Source organism: Phytophthora cinnamomi (genome assembly GCF_018691715.1).
Source record: "Phytophthora cinnamomi strain GKB4 chromosome Unknown Contig53, whole genome shotgun sequence".
NCBI lineage: Eukaryota > Oomycota > Peronosporomycetes > Peronosporales > Peronosporaceae > Phytophthora > Phytophthora cinnamomi.
In genome coordinates, this window is record NW_027150986.1 from 1,795,314 (window position 1) to 1,808,548 (window position 13,235).

A 13,235-nucleotide genomic window follows, 5' to 3' on the forward strand; every position below is an offset into this window, starting at 1 on the left:
TTCTCTTTTCGCTTTCAGGTTTGTCTTCTTCTACACCCAGCAGGAGGCGGCAACGGCGGATGCACGGCTCGATGAACAGGGGCTGCCACTCGTTCGCTCCTCATGGTGACCCCACTTGTCTGCGACCTGGGGCAACAACACCATCCTCACCCTTTTGTGCGCCGTCACCTCCCACTACTTCTTCTTCGCGTCTCACTGCCATCTGCTGACCGGAGCCTTGAAATGCTAACTTGATGACTAACTTAGTCGATCTTAATGGAGCTGTAGATCTTGCGAGTGAACCAGAGGCAAGCGAAGTAGCCGATAGTGCCCGTCAGGAAGAAGAACGTGACCGAGATCAAGAACATGTAACCGAAGTACAGAATGCCCGAGACGAACGCCGTGATGTTCAGCTTCGTGAAGAAGTACAGGAACGAGTACAGGAACAGGTACACGGCCGCGGAGCCCGAGGTGAGGAATGAACGCCACCACCAACGGTAGTCCTCTGCGCACAGCTGGAAGTAGCACATCACGACAGTCACCTCAGCGCACGTAGCCACCAGGATAAGCAGCACGATGAACAGGAAGCCGAACACGTAGTAGATCTGGTGCAACCATAGCGCCGACATGATGAAGAACAGCTCAATGAACACAGCACCGAAGGGCAGAATGCCGCCCACCAGGATGCTGAAAGGCGAAGACAGGTACCACACTTGCTCCGGAATCTGGCGGGCGATCTGGTTGGTACGCACAGGCTGCTCAATGGCAGCAGCCTTAAAGCCGAAGTAGCTGCCGAGGAACACAAGTGGCACCGAAATGCCGAACCATAGAACGAGCAGCGCGAAAAGCGTGCCGAACGGCACAGCCTGCGACGAGGACTTGCCCCACAGCACGAGGTTCAGCAGGAAGAACACAGCGAACAGCAGGCCCGGGTACAGCACGGCCGTGAGAATCGTGTTCTTCTTCCAGTCCTTGCCGTTGAACATCTTGTACGTGCGGGACGAGTGGTAGCCGGCGAAGCTACCCATGAACACGAAAAGCAGCAGCAGCGTCGTAAGCAGCGAGCCACGGTTGGCCGGGGACAGCAGACCCAGCAGCGCAATAATCATCGTAGATGCGCTCATGCAGCACACTTGGACGCCGGTGCCCACAACCACCGAGAACAGCATAGGCGAAAGCTGAGGCGGGCGGAACACGTCGCCGTGGACAAGCTTCCAGCCAGACTCCTCCTGCGCCTCCTCCGTGGTCTGCACCTCGTTGTAGCGAGCGATATCGCGGTGCAGCGTGCGCAGCATGATCATAGCGATCATACCCGTCAGGAACAGCACGATCATGAGCGAGTTGATGATGGAGAACCAGTGGATCTGGTCGTTCGAGCTCTTGCTGCTGATAATGCGGTCCCAACGCTCCTCCCAGACGATGTCCGACTTGACGAACTGCACGTCGTACGTGTAGAGCACGGTGGTCTCGCCCTCCGGGTTCAGGTACTGGTAGTTGCCCTGCGACACCTCCTCAATGTTGACGAACTTGCCGCACGTGTCCGAGTCGAGCTCCTGTCCGGCCATGGGCTCGTTCTCGTAGCTGTGCTTGATGGAGGTGGGCACGACCTCGAAGCCGACGACGCGCCACTTGGGCACGTCGCCGTCCTCCTGGGCGTACGGGTCCGCGTTGACCGAGATGATGATGCGCACGTGGTTGTACAGCAGGTACTTGCCGTCCTCGTCCACCTCGCCCACGGGGAAGCCGCGCTTGAAGGATCCGGCCTGCTGCGAGTCCGTCGGGTCGCGGTACAGCACGGGCAGGTTGTCCACCACCCACTGCACGTAGTACTCGTCCTTGATCATGTCGATGAAGGCCTTCGACTGGTCGGACGAGTACGTCATGGGCTTGCACAGCACCTGGCAGATGGCGTCCTTCTCCATTTGCATGTTGTACAGCGAGTCCATGATGGCGTCGCCGGCCATGATCTCGCCCAGGTTCTCCTGCTGCTCGTTGGTGGCCGTGGGCTTGCAGAACGGCAGGTAGTAGTACTCGTACGGCACCAGCGTCTTGGTGGACGTGATCTTGTTCACGTTGAGGCGCACGGCGTCGCCCGCGGCCCACGACTCGGGCGCCACGCCCGGCACGTAGAAGGCCGCGCTGGCCTGCTGCGCCGCCAGCAGCGCGGCCAGCGCCGTCACCGCCACGCTCTTCATCCACATCGCAGCTCGGAACGGGGAGGGGAGGGGAGAGGAGGGGGGGGAGGAAGGGGGTGGTTATCTGCCGCTCCGCTGCTCGGCTCGCTGGCTTCTTCGCGGTTTCGTGGCGCGAATGAGGGAGTGCGTGGAGCGAGCTGCCACGAAGCCGCCAATCGGAAACTACTGCCCGAGTGTACCACTCATAAGGTACATCCTGACTACAATGAGAGAAGATGGAAGTGCTTAGGTAAGATAGTGGGAGAGCACCGTTTTCGACCAATGCAGAGGCGCCACCTAGGTGGTGTGGGCCACATGGTTCCAGGATGCAGCCTGGTTTAAGCGTCCGTCCACATCGCCGCGAAACCCTCTCATTTCCGTTGTTTACCGCCTCGAAAGGAACGCCTGGAGTTGAAGCGCGCCCGAGGCTGCCTCGTTCAAGCGCCGCCTCTCGACGGGTGCGCGCATAGCCCACCAAGTTTGCTGCGTGCTATATACAAAGGAGCGGGTCGATCTCAGAACTGGAGCGCGACCCGACCCAACCCGTCCTTCCTCCCCCTTCAAGCTGCCCCAATTAGCACGAGGTCTGATTGGATCTGGAGTTCGTGGCTATTGTTGTCGGCCGCTCGTCCCCGCTAAGAAGGCCCGGACCTCCCAGTCGCGAAAAGCAGCGCCAACTGACGGAAAAGACCCCCTTCCAGCACTGCAACGATGGAGGTGGCCGTGGTCTCGGAAGCCGTCGTCTCCGAGGCGCTGCACCAGCTCTACAGCCCGCTGAGCTCGCCGCGCGTGCGTCGTCGTGCTGACTCGCTGCTGCAGCAGTTCCAGCGCTCTCCCGAGGCGGCGCAGACTGCGCTGGCCGTGCTGCAGGCGCCGGTTGTCGACACGGGCAACGCCGAGCACAATGCGCTGCTGCGAGCCAAGCGCGCGTTCGCTGCGTCGACGATCTACTTCACGGTGGCCTCGTACATTCGCAAGTACAAGATGGACGACCCGGTCAGCTGGACACCAGAAGATCGCGCGCAGCACGAGGTGCTGGTGAAGGACTTCGGACAGATGGCACAGGACGTGTGGAACGTGCTGACGGGGCCGAACGGAACCCAGGAGGAATTGAATGTGCAGACTCACTTGGCGCTGACGATAGCTGTCATTCTGCTGCGTTTCCACGAGCCACAGGGCGACAGCACAGTGGTCGGGGCAGTGGAATGGCTAGTGCAAAACCAACAGCATCCGGTGAGCGACACCGTGACCGCAGCCTTGACCAATTTTGCTGTACTGCTGACGCTGAAGGTCATCCCGGAGGAAGTCGACAACAAGCGAGTCAAGTTTTCCAAGATGAAGCGGACTCAGTGCGAGGACATGGTGCAGCATTGTGCCGCACACGTGGTTCGCACCGTGCTTCCATCGATCGCTACAGTTATTGATGCCAGCGAAGAACAGGTGCAGTTGCGGGGGCTGTTGTTGCAAGCTTTCGCGAGCTGGGTGGAGCATGGGACAGTATCGCCGGCAGTTATTATCGAGTGCGGCCTGCTGGATCGAGCTTTCCGAGAATCGTTAGTTCCGGCGTCCTCGGTGTTTGCTCTACAGCTTGTACGCGAAGTCGTGCGTGCCTGTCGTCATGATGAGCATGTTCAGTTGATGGAACTAGTAATGCACAATTTCGTAATGCTAGGAAAGCACCTTCAGGAGCGTATGGCAGCTTCAGCGAAAAGTATGGATTTCTGTCTCGCTGACTGCGCAAGGGCAATATCGGAGTGCGGACAAGCGTTCATCGTGTATTTTGTGGATTACACGCTTGACATGCGACCTGGGTCCCTCGTTTACGAATTTTTGGACACAATTCTGTTCTTCACGTCACTGAACAATCTGGACATCTCGAACGAGACGATGGAGTTTTGGATCATATTCCGCACATACATATCTGGAAAGCACGAGCAGCGCATGTTCGAATTTGAAACATTCATCTCGCGATTGTTGGTCATCCTGATAGAGCGAACCCAGTATCCTGATGGGTTTGAAGCTTTTCCGGAAGCCGCCAAGGAGCGCTTCTTCCTGTACCGAAGCGAAGTGCGCAATGTGTTCCGTGCTCTTGCTACTGTCACGATCGCTAGCGAGGACAAGTTCATTATAGATGCTATTCATGCGATCTTTCAGCAGTACGAAGCCGCAGATTCCGGGGCCCCTATACCACCGGACGTACGTATGCGCTCACAATGCTTTCTTTACGGTTCCTAGGCAGCTAATTAATCTCGTTGTTGTTGTGCGTGTCAATCAGTGGTGGCGGCGTACGGAAGTTTATGTACACGCTTTAAGCGCGCTATCAAAATCGATTCGTGAAGAAGACACATCCCTCGTTCCAAGGTTGTTCGAATGTCTGTCGCGAAAAGAGCCCTCGCACCGCGCACTCTCGCGCACAGTCACCATCTTCCTTGGTGTAGCCGGCCATTGGTTTGCTAGGCACCCGGAATACTTGGGGACGTACGCATTCAAAATTGTGTCAAACGGCTTCGAGCTCTCCCAGGACAATTCCGGTTTTCCATTCAGTCAGCATGGTCTTGAAGACCACGTCGGTGCTGTTGCACTTCGGAAATTGACGCTTCGCTGTGGGTCCCACTTCTTTAACCCGCTGTGGATGGACGCGTTGGTGAATCTGTACCGCTCGAATCGTGCTGCTGTAGGCCGGTCGTCGGGACCATGCTTGACGGGAAATAGTGCGAAGCTAATTGTGGACTCTATTTGTCATGTCCTCACGACTGTGTCGTACAAGGAAGCGCTTCCTGTAGTGGAAGAACTTGGTACGATCATGTTCACCGATCTTGCATCGCGGTATAACCAGCTAAGTGCAGACGATGAAGGTTCCGTTGAGTTTCTGTGCGAAATGTTCAACCATCTTCTCGTGTTGGCAACACGAATTCCTCTCCAGATGGATCAAGAAGTAATACATCCTGTGCTGTGTGTGCTGCAGAAGCAATGGGGGGTGTTGGAGACCATTTTACGGGTGTATGGTTGCTGCGAGGAGGTGATCGCACAATTCTGTGCGCTGCTGGTGGGCGTTTTCGAATCATTGCGATCTCAAGCGCTAGAACTGGCATCCGCAATCATGCCAGCATTGCTGGAACAGTTCTCTCGGAGCCATGACGGTAGCTATTTAGGCGTGATCAAAAGTATCATTGGGTGCGCTGGTGATGACGAGGCTACAGCAGTCAGCTTAACACGCGTGATGGTGATTGTCAGCGAGAGTTCAATGAGCAAAATTGCGGCAGATGGGAGTGTCGATGAGCATCCCGGACTAACTGGCGCATTGTTTTCTCTGGTGGCTACCTGCGGGACTCACCACCCCTCAATCCTTGTGCAGTCAAATCAGCTTGAGGGTGTTTTGGCGTTAACACTACATGCTTTCAAGTCCCAGAACCCCGAGGTCGGAGCCGCAACGCTCGACTTTCTGCTCGAGTTGGGATCACTCTATGGGCAGATCCTGCGCACCCCGGAGGCATTGCTTCATGGCCCCGAGTTCGCGGGGAAGCTACTACTTCATCAACAAATTCAGACGCTATTCTTTGAGAAGGACGTGCAGTACCACGTTCTCTTCGCGCTGTTTAATGCCGCTGCTGGAGGCATGTCGCCAAATCTGATGGAGAAGATCGCGGAGGTCGTTCGGTCTTGCTGGGTGTACTTTGGACGGCAGCGAAGTGAAGAGCTGATCCACCGGCTTCTATCCGACAGCAACTTTTTGGGGTCGCAGGTCAGTGAGCGCGCTCGAACAGAGTTCCTCAACTACATCTCCACACCGACGTGTGTGGAAAATTCGCGAAAGTTTAAGCGCGTACTAAACGCGTTTTGCGATCATTTCAAGCGCAACCTTACAGGCAGTGCGAACGGTGAAGCAATGCCGTCGTAGGCAGCGCGTGTCAAAGCCAACGCGTACAATATGCATCGGGGTGGTAAAAGCAAAGCAAGCAAGCGGTCAGATCTTTTAGGGAAACGATGCAAAAATTATCTCCACGCTTGGCCTGGTCAGGTAACGTTTCTACTGAAACGGGTTGCCAACGTCCTTCCACGTCGTTGTGTTGTTTTCCGTGGTGGCAGTGATCAAATGTCCACTCGGAGGGCGAGCAGAGGGGAGCGCGTTAGACCACTCCAAAACCTTCTCACCAATCTCCTCCGCCTAAGCATTAAACGTTACCATTGGTGTTAGCTCAGACTGCAAAGCAAACACCACACAGGTACTATCACAGTTTACCTTGGTCCAGGTCGAGAAGTCCGCGTCGGCCATGAACTTCCGATTCAGCGGTGTATCAATTGTCAACGGAAGCACGCCCAGCACGGACGAATCTTCCGGGAGCTCAGACCTAGTTAACGAGAGAGAAAATATAATCAGCTTTCCCAGAATTTCAAGATCATTGCATCATGCAGCAACGTCTTACACAGCACTGGCGATCAGATGATGAGTGGCCGCCTTGCTCGCTCCGTACGACACCATGCCAGGCGTAGCCTTGAGAGCTGCAGCCGCCCCCGTCAGAACGAGCAGCCCACCGGGCACCAGCAAGTGGCTGGCCAAGTACGTTGCTACAGAGAACACAAAGAGATGTTAGCAGCGGCACAAGCAGCAGCATTTCCAAACCGTCCACCCACCCAGGAAGGCCGACTCCAAGTTCTTGGCGTGCATGTCTCCCAAGTTGACGAGCGAGTCCGCGTCGCGGATGCTGCCGCCGGCCCAGCCGCCAGCCGTGCACACGACCGTGTTCATCTTGCCATACCTGCCCACCTCAAGTCAGTGTTGGGTGCAGTAGCATTGCATAATGCAATAGCCACGCAACGGACCTGCTCGAGATCTCTTGCAGCGTCTGCTCCGCCTGCTTCAGCGAGTTGCTCGCAGGCAGAAGCACGTTGTTGTCGGCGTCCTCGTTGGCCGAGAAACCTACGGACGCGACGCCCCAGGACGCACGAGCGAAATGGTTCACCACACCGCGGCCCAGCGCACCGGCACCACCGACGACAAGCAGCTTCTTGGACATCGCCTCCTTGGCAGATTGAACAATGCGGGGCCATAGGCGCATTTAACACGGCAGAAAAGATTGTAGTATCTTGTACTGACTTGCTTTCAGTAAGGGGGTGAAAACTTTCGCGGTTTGCGCTACACCGCGCGTCCTATCTTTGAGTTCGTCTCATACTGTGCGGTGCACAGTGCAAAAGGAAAGCTGCGGTTGGAGCTTGAAAACATTTTAGCACTTCAATTTACGTTTATCAACGACGTCTGAATACGAGCTGCCTTCTTACCAGCAGCGAACATACACTAGCGACGTATATATAGTCTATGAGAATTTCTCCGAGTGGAAGTCGAAAATCGTGCCGTTGGGTTCCGTGGACGAATACTTCTTGCACGTGTTGTCCAGGATCTCCTCGAGGACGTGAGGGCCGCAGTAGAACACACCGATTTCTTCGCCAGGGTGGTTGGCCTTGGCCTCGGAGAAGACCTTGTCCCAGTCAGGGCGACCGAAGTGGGTCAGTTGCTTCGTGCTGAGACCGGACACGAAATCCTTGCCGGTCTGCTCGTGCACGAACTCCTGGAACATCTTGAGCTGCGAGGTGTTCTCGCTGCCCTTCAACGTACTCAAGTACTGGTGCGTCTCGATCACGTTGTCGCGGTCCATTTCGGCGATCTGGTTCATCGTTTCTTCAAACCAGCTCAACGATTCCTGACCACGGGTCACCCAGTGGAAGTACAGCTTCTGGATCTTGAACGAGCCCGGATGGCGAACGTGGCTGCAGTTCGGGCATCGGTTGTCCTCCCAGAGGTGAACAACATCCTTCAGAATGGAAGCGAAGGGGGTAACACCGATACCGCCGCCGACGCAGATCACAGTCTTGTAGCGATGATAATCTTGCGTCGGGGCACCAACAGGGCCATCGAGGTAGATGTCCGGATACAGCACCTTACGCTCATGGCAATCAGAAATTACCCGAGCCAACGCTTGCGTCCAGTCACCGCAGGTACGGATGTGAACGCTGATGTAGTTGTCACCAGGAGCCGATGAAATCGTGAACGGGTGCCATTCATGCGAAGAGATGAGGGGGCAGTTGACGAACATGTACATGCCCGGGCGGTACACAAAACGACGGGGCTTCTCCATGAATAACGCGACAGTGCCGTCCAACTCCATGGCCTCCATGATACGCACGGGTGCTGCGAACATCTTGGCGTAGCGGAATCGACGCTCGATCAAATAAATGAGAAATGGAGGTGTGATCCAGATGTAGGAAGAGCTGCGAGCAAGCCAGGAGCAGGCTCCGTGAAAGCACAACACTATGAGAAAGGGTCCGAAGAGCATGTGGGAGTACCAGAAGAGGTTGAACTTGCCCTGACGAAACTTGGGGATCGCAGCGAGTGGAAACGAAATGCAAGTGATCACCAAAAGAATCGCGCCAGTCCACACCGGAAGCGACTGCAACATCGTGGTAAATGGAGGGCGTTCGCCGTTGACGAATGACGACACATGCCGAGTCACGAAGATTGAGTGCTTAATCTCCTCCGGGGTGGCAATCAAGTACAGGTAAATCTCGTTGAAAACGTGAGCAATCGTGTGAATAAGGCCTGCAATGAGCAGCACGCTGCCTGCAATCTTGTGAAATGCGATGCTGTCGTCGAATGGGATGTACCGCCAAAGGAAGCGGCTGCGCTTCATGACTTGCGTGATGGAGCGGCACATCGGCAACAGAACGAACACACAATTGACCATTGCAACTTGGGCATTTGCGCGCGCGATACGAAGTCCCCAACCGATAGCGGGGTCCACGTCATAAGCGAACCACTTGACCCAGAAGGCAATGTTGTTAAGAATGGCGTAGAACAGAAGCCACCAGATGCGAAGCTTGTTGGCGCTATACCAAGCGCCGAATTTGCTCTTGGGGCGGATAGGCGCCGTGTACACAGGTTCGGACTTCTGCAGGTTGTACGAGTCGGAAATGTAAGGAGCGAAGACCATCTTGAACTGCTCGAATGTCATGGACTCGTTCTTTACTTGAGCCTTGCGGAACATTAGATTCGCCACCGTCTTGAAATCTGTGCCGACCACGTCAAGGTGGGCGGCTGAGAAGTTTGACTCAAGAAGCTGGACGATCTGGTCTTCAATCACATATCCTGAGTTGTCCGGGTCAAGCGTTTCAAAGATGAAACGCAGTTTCTCCTCGCCATTCACGTCGAGGTCCATAACGGCGTCGATCAGGATGGCGTTACCGTCGATGTCTCCATTGCCCGCGGCGTATCCGTCAAACTCGTCACCGTTGAGTTCGAAGGTCTGTGAGAAGGTCTCACGCTCGATGTATCCACCCTTGCTGGTGATGCTGCTCATAACATCGCGAAGTGCGTGCAGCTTCTCCATGGGGGTGTACGACGGGTCATTGACGTTCATGGCGTGCTCGTCCATGCTCATAGCGACGGTGTACTTCTGCTCGAAGTTGCAGTCGCCCAGGACCGGGACCGACACGACGTCGGAGCCGGGCTGCGGGCCGTACCGGGACCCAGCGAAGGAGGACAGGTTTGACGCTCGCGCTAGACTCTGGCGCACCATAGAGGATCCCAGCATGGCCTGGACGTTGGGTCGGCGGCGAGGGCCGCGACTGCCCTTGCAGTTGGAGCTCATCTTGGGTGGGCCGCAGCCGATGATGTGTGTCGCTGTGGGGTCCATCTTGAGGAACGGGCTGGTGTCCATGAAGCTGGACTTGGTGGTGCTCCGGAACGGGGACACCATGTTGGGGTGGCTGCCCATGGACGGGTGCCCGTGCGACGGTGGCAGTGGCGGCGGCGGCGGCGGGGTCTGCGCGCGCTTCTCCTTCGTGCTGCCCCACATGCTATTCGATCTGCTGTTAGTTCTGCTGTTGGCCCTGCTACACGACCTGCCGGATGACTTGCTGGTCGACTTGCTGGTCGAGTTGTGCTGGAACTGGCGGGCGTTGGGGGAGGGCGAGGAGATGTCGACGAACGGCTGCATGTTCTGGCCGGGCGTGATCTTCAGCTCGTCCGCTAGCTGGCGCGCGGGAGCGCCGCTCCCCATACGGATGCGGTTCTGGCGGTCGCGGTCCATTTGCGTCCGCCGAGGCGCTTCGTGTCCTTGCAAAGGCGGCGAAGAATGCAAAGTGTCGTGCCGTGCAGCGCAGCAGTCACGACGATGCGGCCGGTAGAAGTCCTCAACCGACTGGCGCGGACGCGTAGCACGCTAGGTTTAGAAACACGCGGCACCTGTGGACCGGGAAAACAGGCAGGTGGCACTGCCTACGGCCTTGCAATCGCAAAATGGCGAAGTGGCCGCCGTCGCGGCGCATCAAGGCATCGTTCCTGCTGGCGCTTCCACCTGATCGGCGCCGCGCCCCGGCCGTGCGCGCGGTGACTCGTCAGTGTAAAGTTCAGCCCACCGAACTGGGACTTCTTGTTTCTTGTATGTCAGGGCCGTTTCTGCGCGCGCTTTGGTCCGACTCTTGCAGCGAAGCCAAGGATACTTTTCGGATGGTGCCGCCACCAGCTGCCAGCTGGCATGGCGGCACAAGTGCGCCTCACGTTCCCGCTGACAGAAGCGCAGAGGTCAAGTCCCGCTACAGAGAGTGCATTAATACACTCTCTGTTGCCACCTTCACATCTTGACAGCTTTCTACGCTTGAGGGCCAGCTCAATGAATCCGCCAGCCTCTGGCCTCGAACTCGTATCAGCTACATCCATATAGCTTGCTGGCGCGAAGCACCACCAATACGCGTGGCGGCTGTTGAGAAGGAGCGTCCGTACATGGAACTACGGCCGCACACTCGTCCGGACACACCAGTTGGCTGCGTGCCAGCAGCGCTTTCGACAGATTGAATACAGTGAGCCAGATTTATTGAGCGGCGAAGGTAATAGGATTGTGTGGCCGCGGTCTCCTAATATGTAGCATAATACAGTGTAGTCGCAAGTGCATGTATTTCAGCGCGACAACGGCAACGTACACATCGTAACTGACCGTACATTTTGAAAGTGCACACGTATCGTACGGTTGGAAGCATCCGATTTCCTTGTTTCAAGGTGGCTCGCGTGAACATCACGGCCTGCATGATTCATGCATGACAATGGCTCGCTGAGCGAGCCCCCCCCCCCCACCACCACCACCACCACCACTGGTGGACCACCAGTGGACCAGCATTTAGCGGGATCAGCCCCGCGTGTCGCTAGTAGGCTTTCTGGTCTGCCAGGAACGACAAGGCGAATTTCTTGTAAGCTGGGCGACCCCCCGCTGCTGTATTAATATTAGGGGTAGTCAATATCCGCAGCAGCAACTAACATTTTTTTGTTGGCAACCGTCCGTTGTGGAAAGTCTACAATCGCTGGATGAAATGCTCGGCCCAGCCGCCGACTCGAAACTCGGACGGTTGCCAACTGCATTAGCCAGCAGCGAAACGGGGAGATCCGTCGCACGCATTGCAGGCGCTATCGTACCGGGGCTCGAAACCACAACCGCCGGCTTGCCGCAACACGCTCTACTGTAATCTAGTCCAGCATGAGATTATCCCCGCGATGTGTTTGCCCGGCCGCCGGGACAACCCCGTCCTGGATTCGCGGCGGCAACTCCGTACATACACTGTAAGACATGGATAGCGGCTCGCGAGAGGAATTGTTGAACACAATTTGCACTTGGCGTCCCCATGAGCCCTTGGCGGTGCGACTATTGTGCAGTACATGTACGGGGCTGCGCTGCTACAGTGTACAGCAAACTTCAGCATTTCGAGCAACAGTCGCAGGTTCGTCAGCGCAGCACTCTGCAGCGAAATTGAACCTTTTTCATCGAGCGCGATGCGCACTGCCGGAGAGGAGCGGCGATCCTGTATGGGAGTTGTTGCAGCACTCACGCTCACTCCCGTTGAACGCCCATACACTCACGGCCTACGCACACCGAAAACATGTTTTTCGAGAATTCCCCCCTTGAGACCAACCTATGAGCTGCGCATTCGTTATCGACAGGTCTTCACACATGCAAGATCATATGAATCACGTTATTAAACTCATATCGGTTTGTACCGGTATCCATTCTCAAAGGTATTTTTAAAGTGATTTTTTTTTTTGTTTAGTTAGTCCACCTATACAGCATGCTTCGCGCCGCAGTCGCCGTGTCGACTGGCGATGACGGCCCCCTGGCGCGCTCCATGGTTCGGCGATGGCTGCTGTTGCTGCTCGTCGCCCTGGCCTGCATCAGTTGCGTGGGCGCGACTGGTGACGGGCCTCGCACAGCCGTGCGCCTCGTGACCATCCACCCGCACAACGTCAGCGCCTTCACGGAGGGGCTGGTCTTCGACGACGGTGCGCTCATCGAGTCCACGGGGCTCAGCGGCGCGTCTTTCATCCGCAAGTACAAGCTATCGGACCTCAACAGCGAGTTCTTCCGGGCGGGGGCCACGCAGAGCGTGCCGTTCCTCCGGGAGTTCCGCTTCGACGATGCCATCTTCGGCGAGGGCGTGACTGTGCTGGGCGACAAACTGTTCGCGCTGACCTACAAGGCCGAACAGGTGCTGGTGCTGTCACGGGACGACTTCCAGCTGCTCGGCCAGTTCCCGCTCACAACATCCACCAAGGAGGGCTGGGGGCTCACCACTGACGGCGAGTTCCTCATCGCCAGCGACGGCTCCGCCAACGTGCTCTTCTTCGACCCGCTCAACGACTTCAAGCTGCATCATAGCATCACCGTCCGCAACGACGGCGTACCGGTCACAAATGTGAACGAGCTAGAGTTTGTGGAGGGAGAACTGCTTGCCAATGTGTGGTTTGAGAACCACATCTTGCGCATTGACATCACGACCGGTGACGTGCTAGAGCAGATCGACCTGAACTGGATACCCAACATGGTGGCTAATATCCACACCAAGGCCATGAAGAAGTCGCCCTTTCTTGCGGATGCTGTGATGAATGGGATCGCTTACGACCCGGTTAGCCGACACGTGTTCGTGACTGGCAAGCTTTGGGACTCCATGTTCGAGCTCGAGCTCTCGTACCTGAAACCACACGAGCGCTCGCTTCCCCCTTGAACTATCCTGAGTTCGTCAAAGGTACCCGCCATCATCAACGTGGCT

General features: G+C 56.5%; 5 protein-coding genes across 5 annotated transcripts; 2 read left to right on the top strand and 3 right to left on the bottom strand.

The window, feature by feature from the left end:
* Nucleotides 1-242: 242 nt before the first annotated feature.
* On the bottom strand, nucleotides 243-2,180 carry IUM83_00512 (putative endomembrane protein 70-like protein; the record flags this gene model as incomplete). Its single annotated transcript, XM_067924288.1, has 1 exon — nucleotides 243-2,180. The coding sequence occupies one exon, from the start codon at nucleotides 2,178-2,180 to the stop codon at nucleotides 243-245; it is 1,938 nt and encodes a 645-aa protein (XP_067788513.1).
* Nucleotides 2,181-2,864: 684 nt separating this feature from the next.
* IUM83_00513 (Nuclear transport regulator) lies at nucleotides 2,865-6,051 on the top strand (the record flags this gene model as incomplete). Its single annotated transcript, XM_067924289.1, has 4 exons — nucleotides 2,865-4,349; nucleotides 4,429-4,452; nucleotides 5,557-5,895; nucleotides 6,007-6,051. The coding sequence occupies 4 exons, from the start codon at nucleotides 2,865-2,867 to the stop codon at nucleotides 6,049-6,051; spliced, it is 1,893 nt and encodes a 630-aa protein (XP_067788514.1).
* A 129-nt stretch (nucleotides 6,052-6,180) lies between these two features.
* IUM83_00514 (Dihydropteridine reductase) lies at nucleotides 6,181-7,168 on the bottom strand (the record flags this gene model as incomplete). Its single annotated transcript, XM_067924290.1, has 5 exons — nucleotides 6,181-6,318; nucleotides 6,394-6,502; nucleotides 6,578-6,719; nucleotides 6,786-6,910; nucleotides 6,975-7,168. 5 exons carry the CDS (start codon nucleotides 7,166-7,168, stop codon nucleotides 6,181-6,183), a joined length of 708 nt encoding a protein of 235 aa, XP_067788507.1.
* Nucleotides 7,169-7,465: 297 nt separating this feature from the next.
* IUM83_00515 (putative ferric reductase) lies at nucleotides 7,466-10,234 on the bottom strand (the record flags this gene model as incomplete). Its single annotated transcript, XM_067924291.1, has 1 exon — nucleotides 7,466-10,234. One exon carries the CDS (start codon nucleotides 10,232-10,234, stop codon nucleotides 7,466-7,468), a length of 2,769 nt encoding a protein of 922 aa, XP_067788508.1.
* Nucleotides 10,235-12,257: 2,023 nt separating this feature from the next.
* On the top strand, nucleotides 12,258-13,190 carry IUM83_00516 (Glutamine cyclotransferase; the record flags this gene model as incomplete). Its single annotated transcript, XM_067924292.1, has 1 exon — nucleotides 12,258-13,190. One exon carries the CDS (start codon nucleotides 12,258-12,260, stop codon nucleotides 13,188-13,190), a length of 933 nt encoding a protein of 310 aa, XP_067788509.1.
* Between the last annotated feature and the right edge of the window lie 45 nt (nucleotides 13,191-13,235).